This window comes from Amaranthus tricolor, chromosome 4 (genome assembly GCF_026212465.1).
Source record: "Amaranthus tricolor cultivar Red isolate AtriRed21 chromosome 4, ASM2621246v1, whole genome shotgun sequence".
NCBI lineage: Eukaryota > Viridiplantae > Streptophyta > Magnoliopsida > Caryophyllales > Amaranthaceae > Amaranthus > Amaranthus tricolor.
The window spans coordinates 23,361,215-23,383,044 of NC_080050.1; the positions used below are offsets into that span (position 1 = coordinate 23,361,215).

The 21,830-nt window shown below is 35.4% G+C and overlaps 2 protein-coding genes across 2 annotated transcripts; one reads left to right on the top strand and one right to left on the bottom strand.

Moving 5' to 3' along the window:
- Nucleotides 1–851: 851 nt before the first annotated feature.
- LOC130811556 (pentatricopeptide repeat-containing protein At2g22070-like) lies at nucleotides 852–3,634 on the top strand. Its single transcript, XM_057677887.1, has 2 exons — nucleotides 852–1,053; nucleotides 1,399–3,634. The coding sequence occupies exons 1-2, from the start codon at nucleotides 973–975 to the stop codon at nucleotides 3,571–3,573; spliced, it is 2,256 nt and encodes a 751-aa protein (XP_057533870.1). The 5' UTR covers nucleotides 852–972; the 3' UTR covers nucleotides 3,574–3,634.
- A 2,252-nt stretch (nucleotides 3,635–5,886) lies between these two features.
- Nucleotides 5,887–13,556, bottom strand: LOC130811557 (bZIP transcription factor 29-like). Its single transcript, XM_057677888.1, has 4 exons — nucleotides 12,073–13,556; nucleotides 11,853–11,985; nucleotides 11,649–11,733; nucleotides 5,887–6,640 (listed from the first exon to the last, which is right to left on the bottom strand). The coding sequence occupies exons 1-4, from the start codon at nucleotides 13,164–13,166 to the stop codon at nucleotides 6,381–6,383; spliced, it is 1,572 nt and encodes a 523-aa protein (XP_057533871.1). The 5' UTR covers nucleotides 13,167–13,556; the 3' UTR covers nucleotides 5,887–6,380.
- Nucleotides 13,557–21,830: the final 8,274 nt, after the last annotated feature.

Sequence of the window (21,830 nt, forward strand, 5' to 3'; positions counted from 1 at the left end):
CCCTAATGTGTTGAGGAGTGAGTCTTAACTCAATATGCTAAATGCAAAATACCTTCCATTTAGATTTGAATTTATACTTCTATGCTACTACCCAATGTTGGTTAGTGATTATATGTGGTTAAAGCTTGACTCCACTTCCAAAAATTAATTAAGTTAAGGAGTGTGATCACAAATAATGACTCATTTTTTGTCTTATTTTTATACCTAAAATATGTAAAACAAATTTACTTTACAAGCATTTCTACTTTTAAACTAATATTTAAAAATCATTGATTAGTCAAATGGCTGACGACTTTTTCACTCTACAATAAGCATTAAATAAATTTAAGAAATTTAATGTGAAATTCTATTTGGTAACACTCAGTATTTGACTTTTCCACATGGTAGACAAATTGGCTAATTAAAGGGCTCTTTTAACTCAGTGGTAGAGTAACATAAGATAAGGCGTAAGTCATCGGTTCAAATCAGGGAATTTTCATAAACCCCATTATATTTGAACGGGAAATACAAATATATTGATATTTTTAACATACAAAGTAACCAAAAGGTCAAATTTGTTGTTAAATTCAATATTCATTTCGAACAAATTTTTGAAAAATGTGCTGCATGAGGGTGATCGCAATGTTTGGGTTTATAAAAGACGTCTTTATGATGAGTAATAAAACATGAATTTACCAAAAATTTTAATTTTTTATTATATAAAGTAAAAAAGTTAAAAGCAGCTCACGGTACAAATAAAAAAAAAAACTTGTCCACTAACGTGGAAAAGCAAAAAACTTGAGACGTTAAAATTTCCCAATTTTACTACTTTTAAACTAATATTTTTACTTAAAAAAAAAAAAAAGGAAACTGAAAATCCCAAGAAAAGAATAACAGTCTCATACTCTGTATAGATAAGAAGCTAACCGTAATCACTTTGGTCATCTGAATACTGGAGCTGATACACCTTTCTTTCCATGCCCTCAACATTTAATGGCTTCTATTCCTTCAGTTGCCTTAAATGGCAATCTCAAACTTGAGCCAGACATCAGAAAAACACCCATTTTTGATAAGGTATTACTTTTCTTTATCTGAATTCTACTTGTTGTATTCTACAACCATCATTTCTGGAATTCTATGTAAATTTTATAGGAGTATTTCTAATCTTTTTCATTGTTTTGTTAACTATTCTTAAAATTATTTATATATGCATCAATTACCTTTGTGGGTTAGTGAAAATCGGTTAAAAATCGATTGTTTAGCTTCTTTGGGAACAAACTCTTCCAATTTGTTAATGAAAATCACAACTCGTTTTGTGCTAAATCAATTATATAATTTTACATTTTTGGGAATTGATGATATTAAAATGTTGGTTTCTCTATGTAATTGATGATTATATGGTGCATTTTGTAATTGCAGAGTCCAAATGTTAGCTACTCAAATCCCAATTTGGAGAAGAGTTTCTCAAATTTAAAGGAGACATTATCATCCTTTAATGAAGGTACTCAAGTTGAATCTGTACTTTATGTTCCCTTCTTGCAAGAATGTATAGCGAAACGGTCGGTGTCAAAGGCTCAAATGGTGCATGCCCATATTGTAAAAACTGGTACCCATGAAGATGAATTTGTAATGACTTTCCTTATTAATGTCTATGCCAAATGTGGGCGTATGGAATATGCCCAGAAGGTGTTTGATACATTGCCTAGGAGAAATGTTGTTAGTTGGACCGGGCTTATGACAGGCTATGTTCATAACTTGCAGCCGGAGGTGGCCATTCGACTGTTTGTAGATATGTTGGAAGTTGGGGCATACCCAACAAATTATACATTTGGAACAATTTTGAGTTCTTGCTCGTCGTTGTTGCTTGTAAAATTAGGGAAGCAAATTCATGGGTACATTGTGAAATATGGTACAGAATCAGAAACGAGTGTGGGAAATTCCCTTTGTAGCTTTTACTCTAAATGTGGGAGCTTGGCTTTGGCGGTTGATACGTTTAGAAGAACAGGCAATAAGAATGTTGTATCATGGACCACGGTTATTTCTGCTTGTGGTGATAATGGCGATTATATGAGGGGTATAAGATACTTTATGATGATGCTTTCGGAAGATGTTGAGCTCAATGAGTTCACGTTCACGAGCATCTTGAGCTTGTGCTGTTCAATTCAAGCGTTGGATCTAGGTAGACAAATACATTCCATGAGCATCAAATTAGGCTTCCAAAAGAATCTGCGTATTGACAATTCAGTCATGTACTTATACCTGAAATGCGGATTGATTGATGATGCCGATAAATTGTTTGATGAGCTTGATTCTATCAGCTTGGTTACATGGAATGCTATGATAGCAGGCCATGCCCAAATGACTGATATTGCAGAGAATGTAATTTCTGCCCACCAAAGTGGAAATCGGGCATTAAACTTCTATTTAAAGATGAACAGATCAGGCACAAAACCAGATCTTTTCACATTGTCGAGTGTCTTGAGTGTTTGTAGCGCTTTGGTGGTGCTGGAGTACGGCGAACAAGTTCATGCACAGACCATTAAAAGTGGGTTCCTGGCCGATGTGATTGTGGGTACATCCCTAGTTAACATGTACAGTAAATGTGGCAACATCGACAATGCCCAAAAAGCTTTCGAGGAGATGCATAAAAGAACATTGATAGCATGGACATCTATGATTTCAGCTTTTGCCCAACATGGTAAATCTCAAGAAGCACTGCAGCTATTTAAGGCAATGTTATCAGCTGGCGAGAAACCAAATAAAATCACATTTGTCGGTGTTTTATCTGCGTGTAGTCAAGCAGGACTGGTCGATGAGGCCCTAGAATACTTTGAAATGATGAAGACAAGCTACAAGATCAAACCCGTAGTGGAACATTATGCGTGTTTGATCGATATGTTTGTAAGACTCGGTAGGTTGGAGGATGCTTTCGATATGACAAAGAATATGGGGTGTGAACCCAATAGTGTTATCTGGTCAATCTTGATTGCTGGTTGTAGAAGTCAAGGAAATTTAGAGTTGGGTTATTATGCTGCTGAACAACTGCTCAAAATGAAACCAAAAGACTTGGAAACGTATGTTTTGTTGTTGAACATGTATCTCTCAGCTGAAAGATGGAAGGATGTTTCAAGAGTAAGGAAAATCATGAAAGATGAAAAGCTCGGAAAGTTGCAGGATTGGAGTTGGTTAAGCATCAAAGATAAAATCTATTCGTTTTCACCAAAAAGTCGATCATATCCTCTGAAAACGGAGGTTGACAATCACTTGAGTATGTTGGTTGATGAAGCTAAGAGGAGGGGCTATCAATCTCAGAGTCCACAAGTGAGCTATGGGAACGACGATGAGGTAGAATCGATAACTTCGTCCTCCATGGATCATAGCGAGAAGCTAGCCATTGCTTTCGGGTTATTGCAAACCAGTAATACTGTGCCTCTGCGAATTGTAAAGAGTATTAGTATGTGCAGGGACAGTCATACGTTCATCAAGTTTATCTCAGAAATTGTAGACCGCACAATCATAGTTCGTGATAGTAAGCGGCTCCATAAATTTGTCAATGGACATTGTTCTTGTGGAGATTTTGGCAATCTTTTATAATTTAATAATTACTTGCTTTTGTAACTCTGACCTGCTTAAATTCAACTTTGTATCCCTGAAATGTGCACGGTAGGTGATCAACAACAACAACAAAAAGATGAGCTTACTCAATAAACCCCACATTAGTCGTTGTCTATACAAACGATGTGGGACAAAATCCCATAACCAGACCTTGTAATGACCTCAACTCCATTCTACTACATTCGAACCCCCATAAGTTCCAAATTTGTGCTGGGTGGCTATACATTCTCCGGGAAAACCTTACAATTTCGGAACCTACCTCCATATATCATTCTTATCAAAAAGTTATCAATTTGGATTGTGTTTACTCTCGTTTGAAAAGCCACCGGGTAGAAATCTCTCTTCTTAAATCAAGTGTTACCAACCAAACTATTGAATGAGAGAGCAAAATTTAAAATTGTGCTCTCCTTTTGTATTCCTAGATTCATTGCCAAAATCTTCATGAACATTTTCGCAGCCACTGCAACATACCCCCAGATGCTAATTTAAATGACCTTTGATATAGCGTTTTTCATTCATTGGTATATTTTGCATCATAGCATTGAGATACTTCTAGAATTTTCTTTTTAATTGATTTATTTATTTATAATGTTCAACATCTGTATCTAACAAGAAAAGTTTAATATGAAGGTTGAGACCCTAGAATATGTTATATATTCTAACACGCCTCCTTACATGAGAGCCCATTGGGCATAAATTTGAGGATGCACATAGGCACTGAATATTTCACTTTAAATAAGGGGTGGTTGAGATTCGAATCTGTGACCTCTTGTCACATTGGTTCTGATATATTGTCAAGGAATCAATTCAACCAAAGCCTTAAACTAATGGTTGAGGCCCCATGATATGTTATATACTCTAACATTATCATATACAATTTTACTTTTATAATGCTATCTTTATTTTTGTATACCTCTAATACATCCTCAGATGTTCATTCATTTATTATTACACCAACTCTATTTGATTTCTATCTTGTCCTGAGCACTATAATTTATATTCTTGCCTTTCACTACTATCATTTTGGCCTTATCTCTAACCCATTTTGTCTCTTGTAGACATAAAATATTAATTTTCCTCATTTTCATGATATTTAGCAACTTTGAAAACCTATGCGTTTATCTATCAATGTTCCAAGATTCCATTCTTAACTTAAGACCTTCGGTTTTTCTTAACTTCCTATATTTAAATTCTATGTGCCCTAGCTCATTTAACACCACACTCGAGCCATGTGGCTTAACGTTTCTGGATAATATCCTAGTATAAAAAACCCGCCCTTGCTCTTTTTACACTACACGCGGGAGATGTGGCGGATCGCTTTTGGACAACAACCTTGAAACCTTAGCATACTTTCAATACACTTAAGTTTAAGACGTGCAGTGCGTCGCTGAGTAGGGGACATCCCTACTAGAATAGATTATTGGTTCATGATTAGGCCTGTCAAACAGATCAGGTTGGGTCGGGTTTGGGTTCGAGTCATATATAAACAGGTCAAAAAAACCTTGACTCAAACCCAACCCATTTAGTTAATTGGGTCAAAAATCACAACCTTGAACCGATCTACAACAGATCAGGTTGACCTGATTTCGACCCACTTCCTGTTTATAAATTTTTTGTTTTCGTTTTAAGGTTTTTAACGTTGATTAAATCTAATTTTTTAGGCTCTAATTTTAACTTTATGTTTTTTTGTTGTTTAATTTGTTTTTACTATAAAAAATAAGAAAATATAAAAAATAAAAAAATATTAAATGAACTAAATTTTACTAAACTGGCTATCACTAACGTACGGCAATAAGCGACAATCTTAAGGATACCAAATTATGATATCGGAAGAGATTACCAACGACCTAATGATATGTTATATTCCCAAAGGAGACATCTTATGTATTCTAAGAGCTGGCTTGAATGTAAAATTGACGAGGAAAGTAGACTCTTAGGGAGTGATTTTTCATTCATTTGGCTTTGGTTAGTTAGTTGATAATATTACATAATTATATTGATTATTCTTTTGAAATGATGTTCGAGAAACACTTTGTAGCAAATTTGTAAGAAATTCATCTATTTTATTATTGAATTTGCTACATTCACTCTAAAAATTCTTCACATTAAATTACAAATGTAACAAATATAAAGAGAAAAATAAAAAAATTGACTTGAAAAACAAAGTGATAGCTTTTAAATCACCCTAAAGGTTATTATGCACCAAAACAGTTGGAAGGACACCAGAACCACGTGTGGAGAAACCAAAAAATATAATATGATAAAATATTAGCTTTGTTTTTAAAATATTTGCAATTTATTGTGATACATTGGGTGGAAAAGTATGATTAGTTGCATGAAATAGCATAAACATAAATAAGAGAAAAAGAACTCAATAAACGCATGACCAGGACGGTAATTAATTACTATTTACAGAACAAAGTCTATCCAATATTTTATAAATATCATGTCATGTATTAAAAGTCACAACTTACTAGTACACAAGCTTTCCACCAAGAGAAGCTTGATAAGCCTTTCGAAGTACAGGCACTTCTCAGCAGCATCAACATGTCTAGTGATCTGTGTAGGAGGCCATACAAACAAACAATATCTAAGTACGCTGTTTGAATTTCGTTTTAGATACATCTGAGTCGAGAAAACAATGATTACATCGGACGAAAGATTGAATGAATGGATGTCAAGCATCATACATACATTAAATATAACATATACATGCTAGGCGCCTGCAAATATCTGAGAAAGGCACCTACGATTTCTGAAAGCAAGCTCGGGAAACACAATCACGTCTAACTCTTAGTAGCCTCAGTGTCTTTCTGAGGCTGGATAGACTGATTTTGCCGAGGCTCCTGGATCTTTTGTGGTGCCGGTTGCTCTTTTTGGTCGTTTTGCTGCTGCAGCTGATACATGTATTGAGAAGGCTGCATCTGCAGCATCTGGTTATTTCTCATCATCTGCTGAGGCAAGCAATTTGAAGGGCAGTCCCCTCTAATTTCTGCAGTTACAAGCTTCAAACGCTGGACTTCTGCTGTAAGTGCTTCATTCAGAGCTGCAACATCAAACAACGGAGGATTTGTAAGACAAGAGCCTACACGTTATTGTTCATGAAGCACGATTGTTCACAGTTCAGACGCAAGTTTTCCTTTCTCATAAGGGCTAAATTTCACACAGTTAGCAAATAGGCATGTCCTATTCCAAGCATAGACTCGATCGTTTTTCCATTATGTTCTTTCCATTACCCCAATTTCATTAAGTGGATCTAACTTAGGTAGAGTTTGGAGATCGAATGTACACAATCTTAATCTTGTAAGTGACAACATAGTGATTTTTTATAGATTGTCACTTGGCAGCAAAATTTACAATTTACTTAAATGGGAAGTGCATATGATTTGATGAACCATTTTGATATAGTCCATTATAATCCGAAACCAAAGAACTATAAATCTTTGTTCCAACATGAGCGGACATACAATTTTTACCAAACTTCAACAACAGACCATTTTTTACCAAGGATGTTGTCATATGATAGGAGGGAGGGAACTAGGTATTTTGGTATAAGTTAGTTAGTGAGTATATTCTAGTCTCTACAAGAGGATAAATCTTGAGAAGAGGAAAACAAATATAAGTAGGAAACAGGGGAAATGAGAAAAGCTTCAAATAATTTGTATACACAATTTGCGAGTTCTATGGAAGTTTTTCTCGAGCCGAGGGACTCTTTGGCTGCATCATCCTATATGGGTATGAGTTATCGTCTTCCGTGCCTCCCCCAACTCCGATCATAGATCCTATGAGCAGGATATACCGGGTACGGTTATAATGATGATGATGATTAATTTGTTAGTTCCATACTCATGTCTAGGGAGAGTTCAAGCCTCTCAAATGCTTGTATCTCAATCTGTAATGCTTTGAATTACAAAAATACAATTATATTCTGACTAAACTCATGACATTCATACAGTCTTATGCTACTTCGTTACTGTTTTTCCTACAACTAATATTCTGTAACAATGAATAATCCGGTCTATTATAGATGCCAATGTGAAATGACGTAGAAATTTTCACTCAATAAAACTTACCTAACTTGTAAAAAGTAGGAAGTGAATAAAGTATCAATGCCAAGACAGAAAAGGGTATAAGACAATACTTTCCTCTTTTCAGTTTTCATCACAGCACAAATACTAGTTTGGGTGTCAATGCCAAATTGTCGGTGGTATTGGAATAAGTTACTGACTTGCTAAAGACATTGGCATCATCTTATATAACCCCAAATTCTTACTGGAATGAGCTCTTATTAAGTTGGATCGATTCAAAACTTGAAGACATATAATCAGAATCCCTTATGCCATTATGTTTTTTATGTTCAAAGCATAAATAGAAAGCAATGACGATAATGTATTTTGAGGGAATAAGAAAATGGATGAAAATGGCAAGAGACGACTAAAGAGGAAGGGGTTGCTTGGTAAAATGAATTATAAGGCAATTTTAGTTTATTTGACACAAAAAGATGGTTGGAAAGTCAACCCATTTCGTGTTAGTGTTTGGCAAATTTAGCGATTGAAACGGCTTGTTATGAATCAACTCCTCCTAGCAGCATGTTTTGATCAAAACAGTTGATCACACAAGTTAAACTTCAAGATGACAAATAAGTCGGATCTAAATGGTATTTAGGCCTCTATGATAATCAAGTCAAATTTTATATCAAAATTGTCTAACAATCTTCATTTTGTACCAAAATATTTTTCTTTGATACGAACTTGACATTGACCACTCTTTTTATGCCAATCTGGTAATTTGGCCATTCTTTACCAAACAAGGCCTAAACTTGATATAATGTATGAGAAAAAAGAGCACAAACATCATGTTATGCTATTACAACATAAATGAATCAAGGAACCTGAATAATAATATTCAACAACATACTATTACCCTATGCCCAGTGGTTCCATATAGGTAGTAGAAGGAAGATCTGAGTATCTGACATAAACAACCTTACACTTGTCATAAAGAGGTTGTTTCCTTTGCATAAATAATTGATGCTTTGATATGAATGATAACATGAATGTGAAAAATGTTTTCCTTTTATTATTTTTTCTCCTTTAGCATAACTAGCATTCATTCTAAAAAAGGTTCCAAACAAAACTAAGAGTGAATGACTTCAAACTCTTAATTGTCAAGAACTCAATATAAGGTGATATGACTTACGCAAGTGGGACCCTACTTCCAATTATATACCTTAAAGCTATGTTACTTAAAACACAATTTGAGAGTTAGTGTCAAAATCCGACTCGGCAACGATTGACATTACTGGACACGAGGACTATGTCAGAAATTTGGACACTGACATGGACATGGCAATGATCATATTAAAAAAAATAAATTTTATAACAATAAAAAATTAATCTTCCTACGTTTTAAATTATAAAATAAAAAAATTATTTTTTTAATATCACTAAGAGAGAGTTTATTCATTAATTTATATAAATAAAGTTATTTTTGAGAATAGTAAATACTAAAAAATATTAGATCCAAGTTATATTTAAAGAAATTATAAAATTAAATTTACTCCTACAAAATAAATTTAGTTATTTAGAATTATGAATTTTAAAAATAATAAAAATCAAAGTGTGATAAAATCAAGTTATAACAACATTTTTATCATCCTAATGTTATTAAGTGGCTCCCACCTAGGGTGTGGTTTAAGAGTCAGATGTAATCAACTTTACCCTTATTGGTGATAACATTAACAAAGGAATTGTTTCCGATAGACTTTTGGTTAGTAACATTATATGCAACTTGATATAAATACAAAAAGCACATGATTGTATAATTTACCTTACTATAGTCCATTATAATCCGAGACCAAAAAACTACAAATCTTTGGCCCCATGAGAATAAGGGGCATAAAAATAACAAAACAAAGTTTGAAATTTGAACAACAAAAGAAAAGGGCTATTTGAAAAGGTGTAATGTGTAATGGAGATGAAAGGGAAAAAAAAGTAAATATGAAGCGTCCAAGTTCAACATCCTAGGTCGGACGCCTATATACGGCGATATTTTTGAAGTCTTAGAGAGGCAATTCCAATGAGGCGCATCGATTGCTTATAAAGCACAACCTAGATGTAAAGAAGCACAATTAGAGATTTTTCACATTTTCCATATGATTTTGTCTCAAGGGTCTCACATCAATGAGGGCCCCCCACCCCCCGCACCACTAGCTCTAGTAGTGCAATTTGTGTCTTTTTATACATTGCTTACACCTTCTAACATAAGAGAGTTGCCACTAGTACCACAAAGGGAACACCGGGAACTAGAGGTGTTAAACAACCTAACCCACCAACCCGAAGCCTTAATGCAGTCGGTCATGGTCCACATGTTAATAGTCCAGAATCTCTCCCTTATTTCATCTCTGATCTTTGTCATTTCCCATTCCCTAACCACTCCTTTTTATTTTCTCCTTCTCCCTAGCCCAAACACAACCTAAAAGACATTTAATCAACCACAGATTCTTAAATGAGACGCTCTTACAATGAGACCATCACTATTAGGTTGGTATAATATACACTTAATGTCTTAAAGTGATTACTTACAGTTGTGAAGTGTTCGCTTTTTATAGTTTGAGTGTTCACTTATACAAGACTTGTTATTTAATCAAATTAACAACATTAGCTTTCAATCCAATATACTCCCTCCAATTTTAATATTTTTCAATTATATAAAAACTTAAAAGAGACCTACACAAATTACAAACGTGATGATAAAATTGATATCTTCGATGCCTACAATTCACTTGGACAATAAAAAACTTGAGATTCGTATTTGATGAGTTTGTGGGATTGGTATTTTGCTAGTCTAATAAAGGAAAGTTAGTGTATTTAGTATATATTTTTTTTGTATGATTATTTACTTGTTATTTGTTAAAGCTAGTTTTGTATTATTATAAATTTCACAGTTCTCTTATTCTACCATCTTTGTATATGGAATTCGGTTAGCTATACAACCCTCATTACAGCTCAAAGTAGTCGGCCTTTATAAGGCAAAAGAGAGGGATAAAAAGGGTGAGAAAAGAAATTCTAAAAATGCAAAGAAATAAAGCAAGACCTTGAACATAAAAGAATACAATAATATGCTACATACAACTTGCAAGTAATTTTCCACACAAATCGGGTACCTAGTGTCCCACCCAAGTTATACTGGTCCGATAACTCGGTCGGGTCATGGGCCACTCAAACTACTAACCGACAAACAAGGTACCCGGGCATTCTTATGAATATCGCTGTTGGGAACTAAACTCCAAGATCATTTCTAGAACCTCACATTAGTTCTTAATAGTTAAGAATGAGCTAGAATTAATCTAATTAACCAAGTTATACAAATGACGTCGCTTTGAAACACATTAAGACACAACTACTCAAGACTGAAAGAAAATCATGGTACCTAATACAACGAAGAAATGTTTGTGCATAATTAAGCACAAATCTGACTTACAACAAGGAATGTACCGATTGGATGCTACTATTGAAAGTTAAGAAGGAAAATGACGCTTAATGATAATACTTGATAAGAAAATGATGACTTTGACGTAAGTTCTTATCATCGTAAATAGATCGCATCATATCGTATTGGTTGAGTCATCATAGTGTTCTGTAGGGGTGTAAAAAGCACATTTTAACCCTATTCAAAAGACAACTCATGGTTTCAGGTAATATTTGGTGCTATGCATCACCTACATAATTGCAACCGTGAATCATATCTAAAATAGCATTTTTGCACTATTGCACCTATAATGGCTAATACAACAAAAAAATCACTTGGGCTGGTGGATATAGTTCAAAAACGAATTACTAATTGTAGCCTTAGTTCACTAAGCAATGGCTAAGTGTCTGAGTGACCAAAATCACAATAACCAAAGAGGATATCCACTCAAGCTCAATCCACTAAACCAGAGATACCAGAAGCGACTAGGCAGGATTCAGCTATATAGCATGCAAAAAAATAGCATGAAAGACGACAATAATCACACAAGAAAATAAAAATAACACAATTGGAGAAAACCATACCATCTCTTAGCTGAGCTTGTTGCTCCATGGATTGCAGCCGAAATCTCAACTCATTGTTTTGATTGGTCAGCCCAGCAGAATCCCTCTGAGAAAGTACACCATTTAGCTAAATGTAGGTTTCAAGCGGTAGTAGCATGAAATCAACAAATAAAATAGCAAAGAAAAACAAGTGATAATCATAAAACAAGGAGTACTCAAATTTACCTGAAGAAGTGTCAGCTGAGCTGACAGCGTAGTAGCTTCTGTTTGTAATGTTTGCACCTTGTGCTCCAACTCTGCAATGTATCTCATTTTCCGCTCCTTGGAACGAGCAGCAGATTGACGATTAGCCAATATCCTGAAACAATAAAAAGTAGTAATGTAAGAAATATTAAAATCAGCTAAAACAACAGTTACTAGATAAAAAACAAGTATAGCTTGAGACCTTTTAACACGTTTGGGATCCGCCATTGCAATCTCAGCTAATTTGTCACTGGCCATGATTTTTTTCAGCTCTGCAGGGCTAAACTCACCATTGGAAAACTCCAAACTGAATTTATCAGTGTTCTCATCAAATGAATTGCTGGGTGAGTGCTGAGCTGATCGAGTCCAAGTAGATGGAGGAAGCTTGGGCGACTCATCACTGAAATTCAAATTCCCCATAAAACTATCCATAGAAAGACTTCTGAAATGCCGAGGACCAGGAACAATGTCTCCCGGAGCACACCTTTTGCTTCTCTTCTCAGCTGAATTACGCGAATTTCCAGCAATTTTGCTGTCAACTTCATTCTCGCTACTATCATTAGTCCTAGTACCACTTACTCTACTATCCAAATCCTTGTCCTCCATACTAGACGAATGCAAAACATCAATATTATCCAAATTCATATAAGCTGAGAGCAAATCATCCACCACTTCACCCTCTGATTTCCTTTCTGTTCCCCCTTCATTTCCTGTCCCGCCCCAATCTAACTCGCGTTTCAAAACAAGCTGCACGGGTTTCTCCATCTCCTTCTCTTGAGTAGACAAACCCTGTCCCATCGAAGCAAATCCCAAAGGAACATCACTACTGGACCTTCGATGCCCTCTACGAGGTGGTAAGCCCTCATTTACATAAACTCCACTCGCTCCTCGAATCCCACAACCTTCTTTTTCCTCCATAGAAACATCACTTGACCCTGAACCCAGACCACCAGAGTCCCTAAACATGGAAGGGCTCAAAGGAGGCAAATTATCAAACGAGAAAAACGACGATTGCGATAAAGATCTCGAGTGTGTCGACGTCATACTGAAATTCTGATTTCCTCCTGCTTGTTGTGGAATATTTTTAGGAGATACAAAGTGAGAATGTGGATGCGATGGGGGTATACCAGCAGGTCTCTTACTACTATTATTCTCCATTACATTTACAGTCAAATTCTGCATTTGGCCATTGATTCCCATTTGAAAATTACTACTTTGTTTATTAGCTGATGATGAACAATTTTCAAATGAAGATTGATTTCTATGCATAACTCCAGTTTCATCACTCCCTTCCATCACTACTGTTCAAAAACCCTAATTTTTTCCAAAAACCTTAAAGATTCAAACGGAGTATAATTTTATAACAAAATGTTCGAAATTCTTAAAAATAACAAAACCAGTACATATATGTAAAACCCTAACTTACAGAATTCCAGTGATCTTCCGGAAGAAGAGGAGAAAGAAATAGAGTTCACCTGTAAACGATAAGCTAGAAGAAATGAAAAAAGGAAGATTCTGGAAGTATTTGTCAGAAAAATCAATGGCTTTTGGTAAATGCGTGAAGGAGAAGATACACGATGATATGAGTATCAGTTTCTCACAATCCCATAAAATAAAAATAAATACTATAAAATCGAGATATTATTAAAAACCAGATAAGGTAAAAAATCAGGGTGATTACTGATTAGCGGGAATATAAGATTATTGATTGATATTTCAAAAAAAAAAAAACGATTATTTATTGATTATAAAAAATTGTCAAAGTAGAAGTATCAATTAATTAAAAGCAATATTTGTAAGATTTTTTTATTATTTATAAAAAATTATAGATTAGGCAGACTTTAAAAATTATTTTTTTTTTAACGGACTTTTAAGTATTATATTTATTGAAATATATTTTTAATTTAAGTTTTGCAACGAACAGAAATAATTATTGACATGTGTTGTAATAAATATAAGTGCAACCACTCAAAAAAATAGATTATATTTACAGACATGTCAGAAAAGAGGTTTTCTAAAAAAATATTAATTTTAAATTCGTCTCATACATTTAATTTGTTAAATTCATATTAAAACATATTAATGATTAGTAATTTTTGTTAAAAAATCCTGATATTACATGTAAACAAAACAGGAAATTCAATAAAATGAATATTAGAAAAGAAATGAATTTGGGTAGCATGTGAGTTTGGTCTGCATGTCGATTTCATTCCGACGCGTTTTTGACTTTTTTAATAATCTTGTTTAAAACATTAAAAATTTAGAAGGAATGGCCGTGATTTTCGGACTTGGTCTGACCGTCTTATCTTATGCGAGCGGATACGTTGAACCGCCGCCCGTGAAAAGTGACATGCATCTAGTCTAAATGTTTGTCCCTCTTTTTCTTAAAATGAAATATTTTGAATTGTTGATAAAATTTTATTATTTTATTAAATAGTTTGATGAAGGAAAAGTAAGAATTATAAATATAAAAAAAATTATTAAAAAAATTAGTAAAATATAGGGACTATAACTAATGAAAAGATGTTTATATAAAGTTAATAGAAATATGTAGAGACCATAAAGAATATAAAACTGTTAAAATAAATTAGTAAAAACTATGTGGGACCATAAACATTATCAAAATATTAAAATGAGAATAACAAGGCTATTTTCATCCATAATTGGTGATATAAATAGAAAGATTTTTTATGGAACAACAAAAATGACAAAATGAGAACTTCTTCAAAGAATCATCATCATCTTACCCAGTGTATCCCGCTCATAGAAAAACTATGGATAGGGTCTGAGGAGGGAAGGACGACGGCAACTTATACCCATAAAATTGAGCATGGCCAAAGGAATTCCCCGGCTCGAGGAAGATAAAGAGACGTAACTACACGGGAAAGATAAATTAATTGTCTATAAATAAAATAAATAAGTAGAACCAACTACAAAAAAATAGTTTATGCTGACCAATTAAAATTATCTCACGATGAGACTATCTCAATGAAAAATTTGTAAATAATAATCCACACCACATTAGAAGTTTATTTATACGGATATGATAATATTTTGTCCTTCCTTATTCTAATCATATTTTTAGTTGATTATACACATTTATCAATACAATATTTAGATTTTAATTTTCTTTGTTTTTTTATATTTATATTTTATTTTTTTACGCATTTTAAAATAAAATTTTGATTCTTAATATCTAAACATGTACCATAACAAATTATATGAAGAAAACAATGATTAAGCCGAGTCTAATAATAATACTGCATATGAATATATTTTACCTTCAATATATCCCTCAAAAACTTAATTTAATTTTCTCTCTTAAAGTTGGAAAAACAAAAGGAAATGGAAAGAGTATCATTGTGTTTGCTTAAAAATTATAAAAAAATTGATATTGATAAAATATAAATTGAGACGAATAAAACATGATATCAGTTACCAAAAGCGCTTATGGCTCAATGAATAGAGCATGGAGCAGAAGGTTTTGGGTTCGACCCCTAGCGCAGGTATCAATTAGGGTGTTTCTTGATTGCGCGCATCTCTCTTTACTTTCTTTTTGGAGTGTCTTTTAAAACATGATATCAGTTAACTATGTTTTAACTTATTGAGTTTGAATAAAATACGATCTAAGTATGATTGGCAATTATTGCCAAAAAAACAAACAAAATAAAAATGACATTATCTCATTAATAATAATAATAATAATAATAATAATAATAATAATAATTTGGCGACCGTTGAGGGCTTCTCTCTCTAAGCTTGGAGAGGCGACCTTCAACAGCTACGGTTTAGTAAGCGTGGACAGACCTTCAACAGCAACGGCCAACAACAAGCCTCTGGTCAGGTGGGTCATCGTCCAGTGAGTCTTCTGCCGCTTCTCCTAGAGTGTCCCAACGCTAGCAACTACAAGTTAAACTACTTCTATAGGTGCGTTTTGTTCGTTTTCTGCGGAAGGATTCTCTTTCCTTCCTTCTTTTCCAGCCACGGTGGCTTTTTAGGTAGTAGTAGTAGTAGTAGAGGTGGGTTTAGGTGGTTTTAGCCCCTTTTGGCTGCTGGGTCCAGTCTTTGTGGGGTTTGCCTTCTCCGGACATGGTAGTAGCGACTATGGCTTTGTTTAGCACGCTAGGTGTCGTCTCTTTGCTAGGTTTTTCCTTTTCCCCTGTTCTGAGTCCCCATATGGCAAGTTATGTTTGGATTTTATGATTTTTGCCTCCTGGTTGTTTTCAATTTTCTACGTGTTCGCTGCCTTGTCGTGTAGTTTGCTAGGCTAGCACTTGTTTCCTATCTTTCACGACAAAAGCTGTTTTGAGTGGGTTAGGCTTTGGCTTCGGTGGCATGGGCTTATGCCCTCTGTTGCGCATCTCCTTCCTGTTTTACTAGCCTATTTGTTCTTTGCGGGTTTCCCACGTGTGTGTCGTTGGCTCCTTTGTTGTGTTGTATTATGGTTGTTGATAGGATACCGTACCCGTTTAGAGGTCGTGATGGATGTAACAATGGAGGTGGTAAGGGGCTTTTTAAAAAGTACTTCATTGATCGCCACGGGGCTTGCCATTTTAACTCGAAAGAGTCTAGGCGTTATCTTGGGGATCGTATTGCGAGTGACCATTGCTTGTTCGCTTCTTTAGACGTAGCTCTCAAAAAGACGGATATTTGGCTTTGTGGCGAAAGTTGGCGCATCCACTCCTTTAGCAAGAATTGTAAGCATGCCAATGGATTGGTGATTTTTGCCCCCACCTCAGATGATGGTGTGATCCATTGCATTCCCCGTCCATTGGTAGCTACCGATGTATCCAGTGTGGCTGATGAGGATCCCTCCTTGGGCTCCTTTAGCGGTTTTCTTTCCGCTAGCATTGATGTTAATATGATCGGGTGTGTCTTTTTGAAACCTTTTCGAACGGTTAAAAGTACCCCAAATTGCGTCTTGGCTATGAGGGTGTCTCTTCATGCTCTTGATGCGGTCCTGGTTTGCCAGAGTGATGTGTCTGCTTGGGTGTAACTTCTTATTTTCCCTGGGTGTGTCTTGGACTCTTGGGTACCTTTTTGCCTAAGATAAGATCTGAACGAAGGTTGGGTATGAGACAACAATGCCAGTTTGATAGTATTTCAAATGTTGTTTCTGAATGACGGGATTCTAGTGACAGGCTTAATTTAGTTTTAGATCGTTTAGCTGAGGTACCTCTCCCCTATGCTAGTGCTAAGAAGGTTAGTAGCCTTGAAGATTCCAATTTATATCAATGCAACCGTAAGCTTGGAGATGGAAATTTCTCTGCCGCCATCAAGGTGTTGTCTTCATCTGGTATGACACCTTTTTCACCAGACCCCTTCTGGCTCTAGAATCTAAGCACCCTTTCAACCCCCCCCCCCCCCCCCCCCCCCCCTTCTACTCTACCCTCTGTCTCTTGTGCTGAGGAAGCTCTTTTTGTGTCCAAAGATGAGGTGCTGAATATGATTCATAGCTTCCCTAAAGGAACCTCGTGTGGCAGGGATGGACTTGGAGCTCAACATCTGGTGGACATGCTAGGAGGTGTCGGGTCAGCAACTACTGATTGTTTGTTGAGCTCTATCACAAAGGTAGTCAATTTGCTCCTTCTTGGGAAGTGTCATAGCGTGCTTGGGGGTTATATAGCTAGTGTTTCCTCACTCCTCTGGTTAAGGCAGGGGGTGGTATTCGCCTAATTGTTGTTGACACTGATGGTCTCCAAGGCCCTACACATTATTAGGAGGATGGTCCATCTTAGGGCTTGTTTTTCAATGTGGACAAGACTGAACCTTTTTGGCCTAGGGAGGACCCTAGAAGTGGAGAACTTGGAGTTTTCTCGCCTAACATATCTCGCCCTTAGTGCGGGTGAAACTACTTGGTGGGGCTGTGAGTACAAACCGGAGTTTTTGTCTCGATTTTTCCTTAAAGAGGATTTCTAAAACCATGGAGCTCATGGCAGTTGTCAGCAAACTTCATGATCCACAATGCGAGCTTCTCCTTCTTCGCTATTGTGTGGGGTTTGGGAGGCTATTTTACGCTATAAGGACTTGTCCGTCGGATTCATTTAGGGATGCATAGGTTCAATTAAATCTTACTTTGCAAAGCTCTTTGGAAAAAAATGTTACGGCCTCTGGACCCTGTTTTGGGGATTGGCAATGGAGGCTAGCCACCCTACCGATCAAGATGGGCGACCTTGGAATTTACTCGGCAAGTGATGTTATTAACTGCGCTTTCCTTGCCTCCCGCCTTCAAACTTGCTAGCTCACTTCAAGCTAAGATCTTGGTTAACTATGATCTTTCTTCCCTTGGTTCGGCTTTTGAACACACTCTCAGTTTCTTCCGTGATCTTTGTGGCTCGAACGTTTTTCTCTCAATGATGAACTCGTTGCCCCACATATGATGAAAAAGTTGGCAGGGGCTTATTTTGATGTTGTTGAGAAAAGCCTTGTATTTAGTTACATGCTCACCCCAAAACAAGTTGTCATTCTTAACTCAACTCGGGAACCGCATGCCCAAGATTTTCTTCTTACCATTCCTATTGATGGTTTGGGACATAAAACGAATCATTGTCAGTTTCGAGCCGTTCTATGCTACCGACTCACCATTCCCCTGTTCGCCAAAGGTAGTTTATGCCTGAGTTGCAACACTCCCAGGATGGATAAATGGAGGGATCACGCTGTTCATTGCTCCAGTGAGATTGGTGTGAAGTTCCGTCATAATTTGGTTCGGGACATGCTCGTGGATATTTGTTGCAAAGCTGGGATTTCAATCCGTAAGGAGGCATCGGTAGGGTTTTTTTCAAAGGCAGAGAAAGATCTTAGGCCAGCGGATCTCCTTTGTTCAATTGAATTCATGGTAAAGATGCTGGTGTGGATGTAACTGGCTGCTCACCCTTTGCTGGCACTGGAGTTTTCTCATTGGTCCCTGGGGCTTTCTTAGCCAATGCTGCAGAGAGAAAGAGGAAGAAATACATTGCCAAGTGCGAGGAAAATGGATATAAATTCATCCCTTTTGCCTTCTCCACTTTCGGAGAGTTAGGAGAAGACACGCTCGACAGACTAACATTTTGTATCCAAAAGGGTTGGGTGTAGGTGTGGGTGCTGGTGCTGGTGCTGGTGCTCAACTTGTTGCTCAACTCCCCATCAACTTCTTATAAAGTCTCCTTCTATGAAATGAAATACGGTTTATAATAAAATGAATAATAATAATAATAATAATAATAATAATAATAATAATGATGATGATGATAATAATAATAATAATAATAATAATAATATACTAGTAATTATAATAATAATAATATACTAGTAATTGATTTATGTCCTATTATAAATATCTTTGATGGCTTTTGAAGGTAGAAGTTCTTTGATATCACTTCCTTATATTCTAATCAAATATTTTATTTGATTTTATATACTTGTTGTTCTATCTTTTTCAATCTTATATATTTATAATTGAGTTGATAAAAAAATTATAAAAAGTTGATATCAATATATTTACAATGAAACTAATCAAACAAATTCTCACAATATGTGAATTTTGCAAAAGACAAATAAAAAAAAATAAGAATTAATTTTATTAAAATAAGGAGTATTAATTTTAGGGGTGAGCTACAGGATGTCTTGTAAATAACTTTTTATTTGACATATTGACTTTTTTATTGATCTAAAAGCAATATATATGTTTGGTAATTGATTTTGCGACAGATTTTTGATAGAGTATATAATATAACGTAGGTGTAAAATGAGATTCAAACTTGTAACCGCTCTGTAACATTGGCATTTGATACCATGTCACTATGTCAAGAAACCAACTCAATCAAAAACTTAAGCTAATGATTAAAGGTTTAAGATATCTTACATATTCTATCAAGTATCAACTTTAACCCAAAATGAAAAAACTAATTTGATTAGTTTTTCATTATCTTTTGTTTTGTTGGCCACTTTTTTTTCCTAATATACAACCAAACATCTACTACCTAATCTTACCAAAATATTTTTTTAAATAGTTAACTATTTAACTAGCTAACTTAAAAATCAACAAAAACAACGAACACTTTTAATTAGTTAAACAAACCAACTAAAAAACTAAGTGAACATTTACTAAACCCCTGGATTTTCTATCATATTTCTTAAAATCATTTTATAATTTTGGTTTAAACTAGTTTCTAACTTTTAGGAATTATCAATATCAAATAGAAGTATATGATCACATCCATGTTTTACAATAGAAGTATAAGATGTAGGAGAACATGGGATGAGCAAATAAAAATTGACATGTATGAGTTAAACCTCTCTGAGGGCCTGACTAGGATAGAGGTAGTTGGACGTGTCACATCCATGTTTTAGACTACTGATGTCCTCTTAGATTAGCTTTTGGTGTTCTCGCCCTCTTGCTTATCTTGTTCCTTTTATTATTAGTTTTTGTTTTCTTTTATTTTGTAGTTGGTTCTACTTGTTTATTTTATTTATAGGCTTTTAAGTTATCTTTCTCGTATAGTTACGTCTCTTTATCGTTCTCGAGTCGAGGGACTCCTTTGGCCGCACTCTCCTTTATGGGTATAAGTTACCGCCGTCTTTCCCTCCCCAGACCCTGTCCATAGTTTTTCTATGAGCGGAATACATTGGGTAGGATGATGATGATGATCACACTTATATTGAAATAATAAAAATAAGTTTCACCAATAAAGTATCCGTTATTTATTAAGGTTGACTTACTTATTTTGTTGTGAAATTGATTAATGTTCCATGTAATTATCTTCAACATTTTGGAATTAAGACTTATATCGTTACTTGATTTCTGGTTTAATCCTAATATTGGATTAATAATTCTCTGTGTTGTTATCATTCAATTGTAATGATGTTTATTTATACAAGAGTTCAGAGAAATTGCTTGAAGTAACTGCTTCTGGTAACTGCTATAATACTTACTTATGCTAAATAACCGTAATACATGTAACTGCTATAGATAATCTAACACTCCCCCTCAAGTTGGGTCGTAGGGTCACCAACACCCAACTTGCATAGAACCTCTTCAAAAAACTGAGTTCCAACTGCCTTTGTAAGAATGTCTGCTAGTTGATCCTTGGATTTAACATGTGGAAGCTTGATTATTTGGGCTTCTAATTTCTCCTTTATGAAATGCCTGTCGACTTCTACATTTTTGGTGCGATCATGTTGAACTGGATTTTCTGAAATGTTGATAGCCGCTTGATTATTACAGTATAGCTCGCAACTCCTTTTAGGAGGGAATCGCAGTTCAGTTAGTAACTTTCTCAGCCACAGGATTTCTGTGATTCCCTTTGCTACACCCCTGAACTCAGCGTCTGCACTAGACATAGCAACCACCTTTTGTTTCTTGCTCCTCCAGGTGACTAGATTTCCTCCCACCAAAGTAAAGTAGCCTGAAGTTGACTTTCTATCATCTCTATCACCTGCCCATTCTGCATCTGTATATGCCACAAGATTAAGATGACCATTCTTCTGATATAAAATTCCTTTTTCAGGGCATCCTTTGAGGTACCTGAGAATTCGATGAACTGTGTCCATATGCTAAACATGTGGTCTGTGCATGAATCGGCTGACTACTCCTACTGCATATGCAATATCAGGCCTTGTGTGAGCTAAGTAGATTAGTTTCCCTACCATGCATTGATACTGCATCCAATCAGCTAATTTCCCTCCTTCAATCATCTGTAGTCCATGGTTCATCATCATTGGTGTCTCGATGGGCTTGCAGTCCAGCATCCTTGTTTCAGTTAACAGGTCTAAAACATACTTCTTTTGGGATATGAAAATTCCTTTTTTTGATCTAAGAACTTCAATCCCCAGAAAGTACTTCAGCTTACCCAGGTCTTTTATCTCAAATTCTTGAAATAGTTTTCCCTTCAAATTTGCAATTTCGTCTCTATCATCCCCGGTAATGATCATGTCATCGACATAAATTTTCAGGCATGTTGTTCTTCCTCCTCTTCGTTTAAG

Bases quoted from the DNA above. Each gene is read 5' to 3' on its own strand.
- LOC130811556 (XM_057677887.1), top strand. From the start codon at position 973: ATGGCTTCTATTCCTTCAGTTGCCTTAAATGGCAATCTCAAACTTGAG. The intron at 1,054-1,398 runs GTATTACTTTTC...TTGTAATTGCAG, and splicing joins AAACACCCATTTTTGATAAG to AGTCCAAATGTTAGCTACTC.
- LOC130811557 (XM_057677888.1), bottom strand. From the start codon at position 13,166: ATGGAAGGGAGTGATGAAACTGGAGTTATGCATAGAAATCAATCTTCA. The intron at 11,734-11,852 runs GTAAATTTGAGT...GTACTTTCTCAG, and splicing joins CTCAGCTGACACTTCTTCAG to AGGGATTCTGCTGGGCTGAC. The intron at 6,641-11,648 runs GTATGGTTTTCT...TTGATGTTGCAG, and splicing joins ACAAGCTCAGCTAAGAGATG to CTCTGAATGAAGCACTTACA.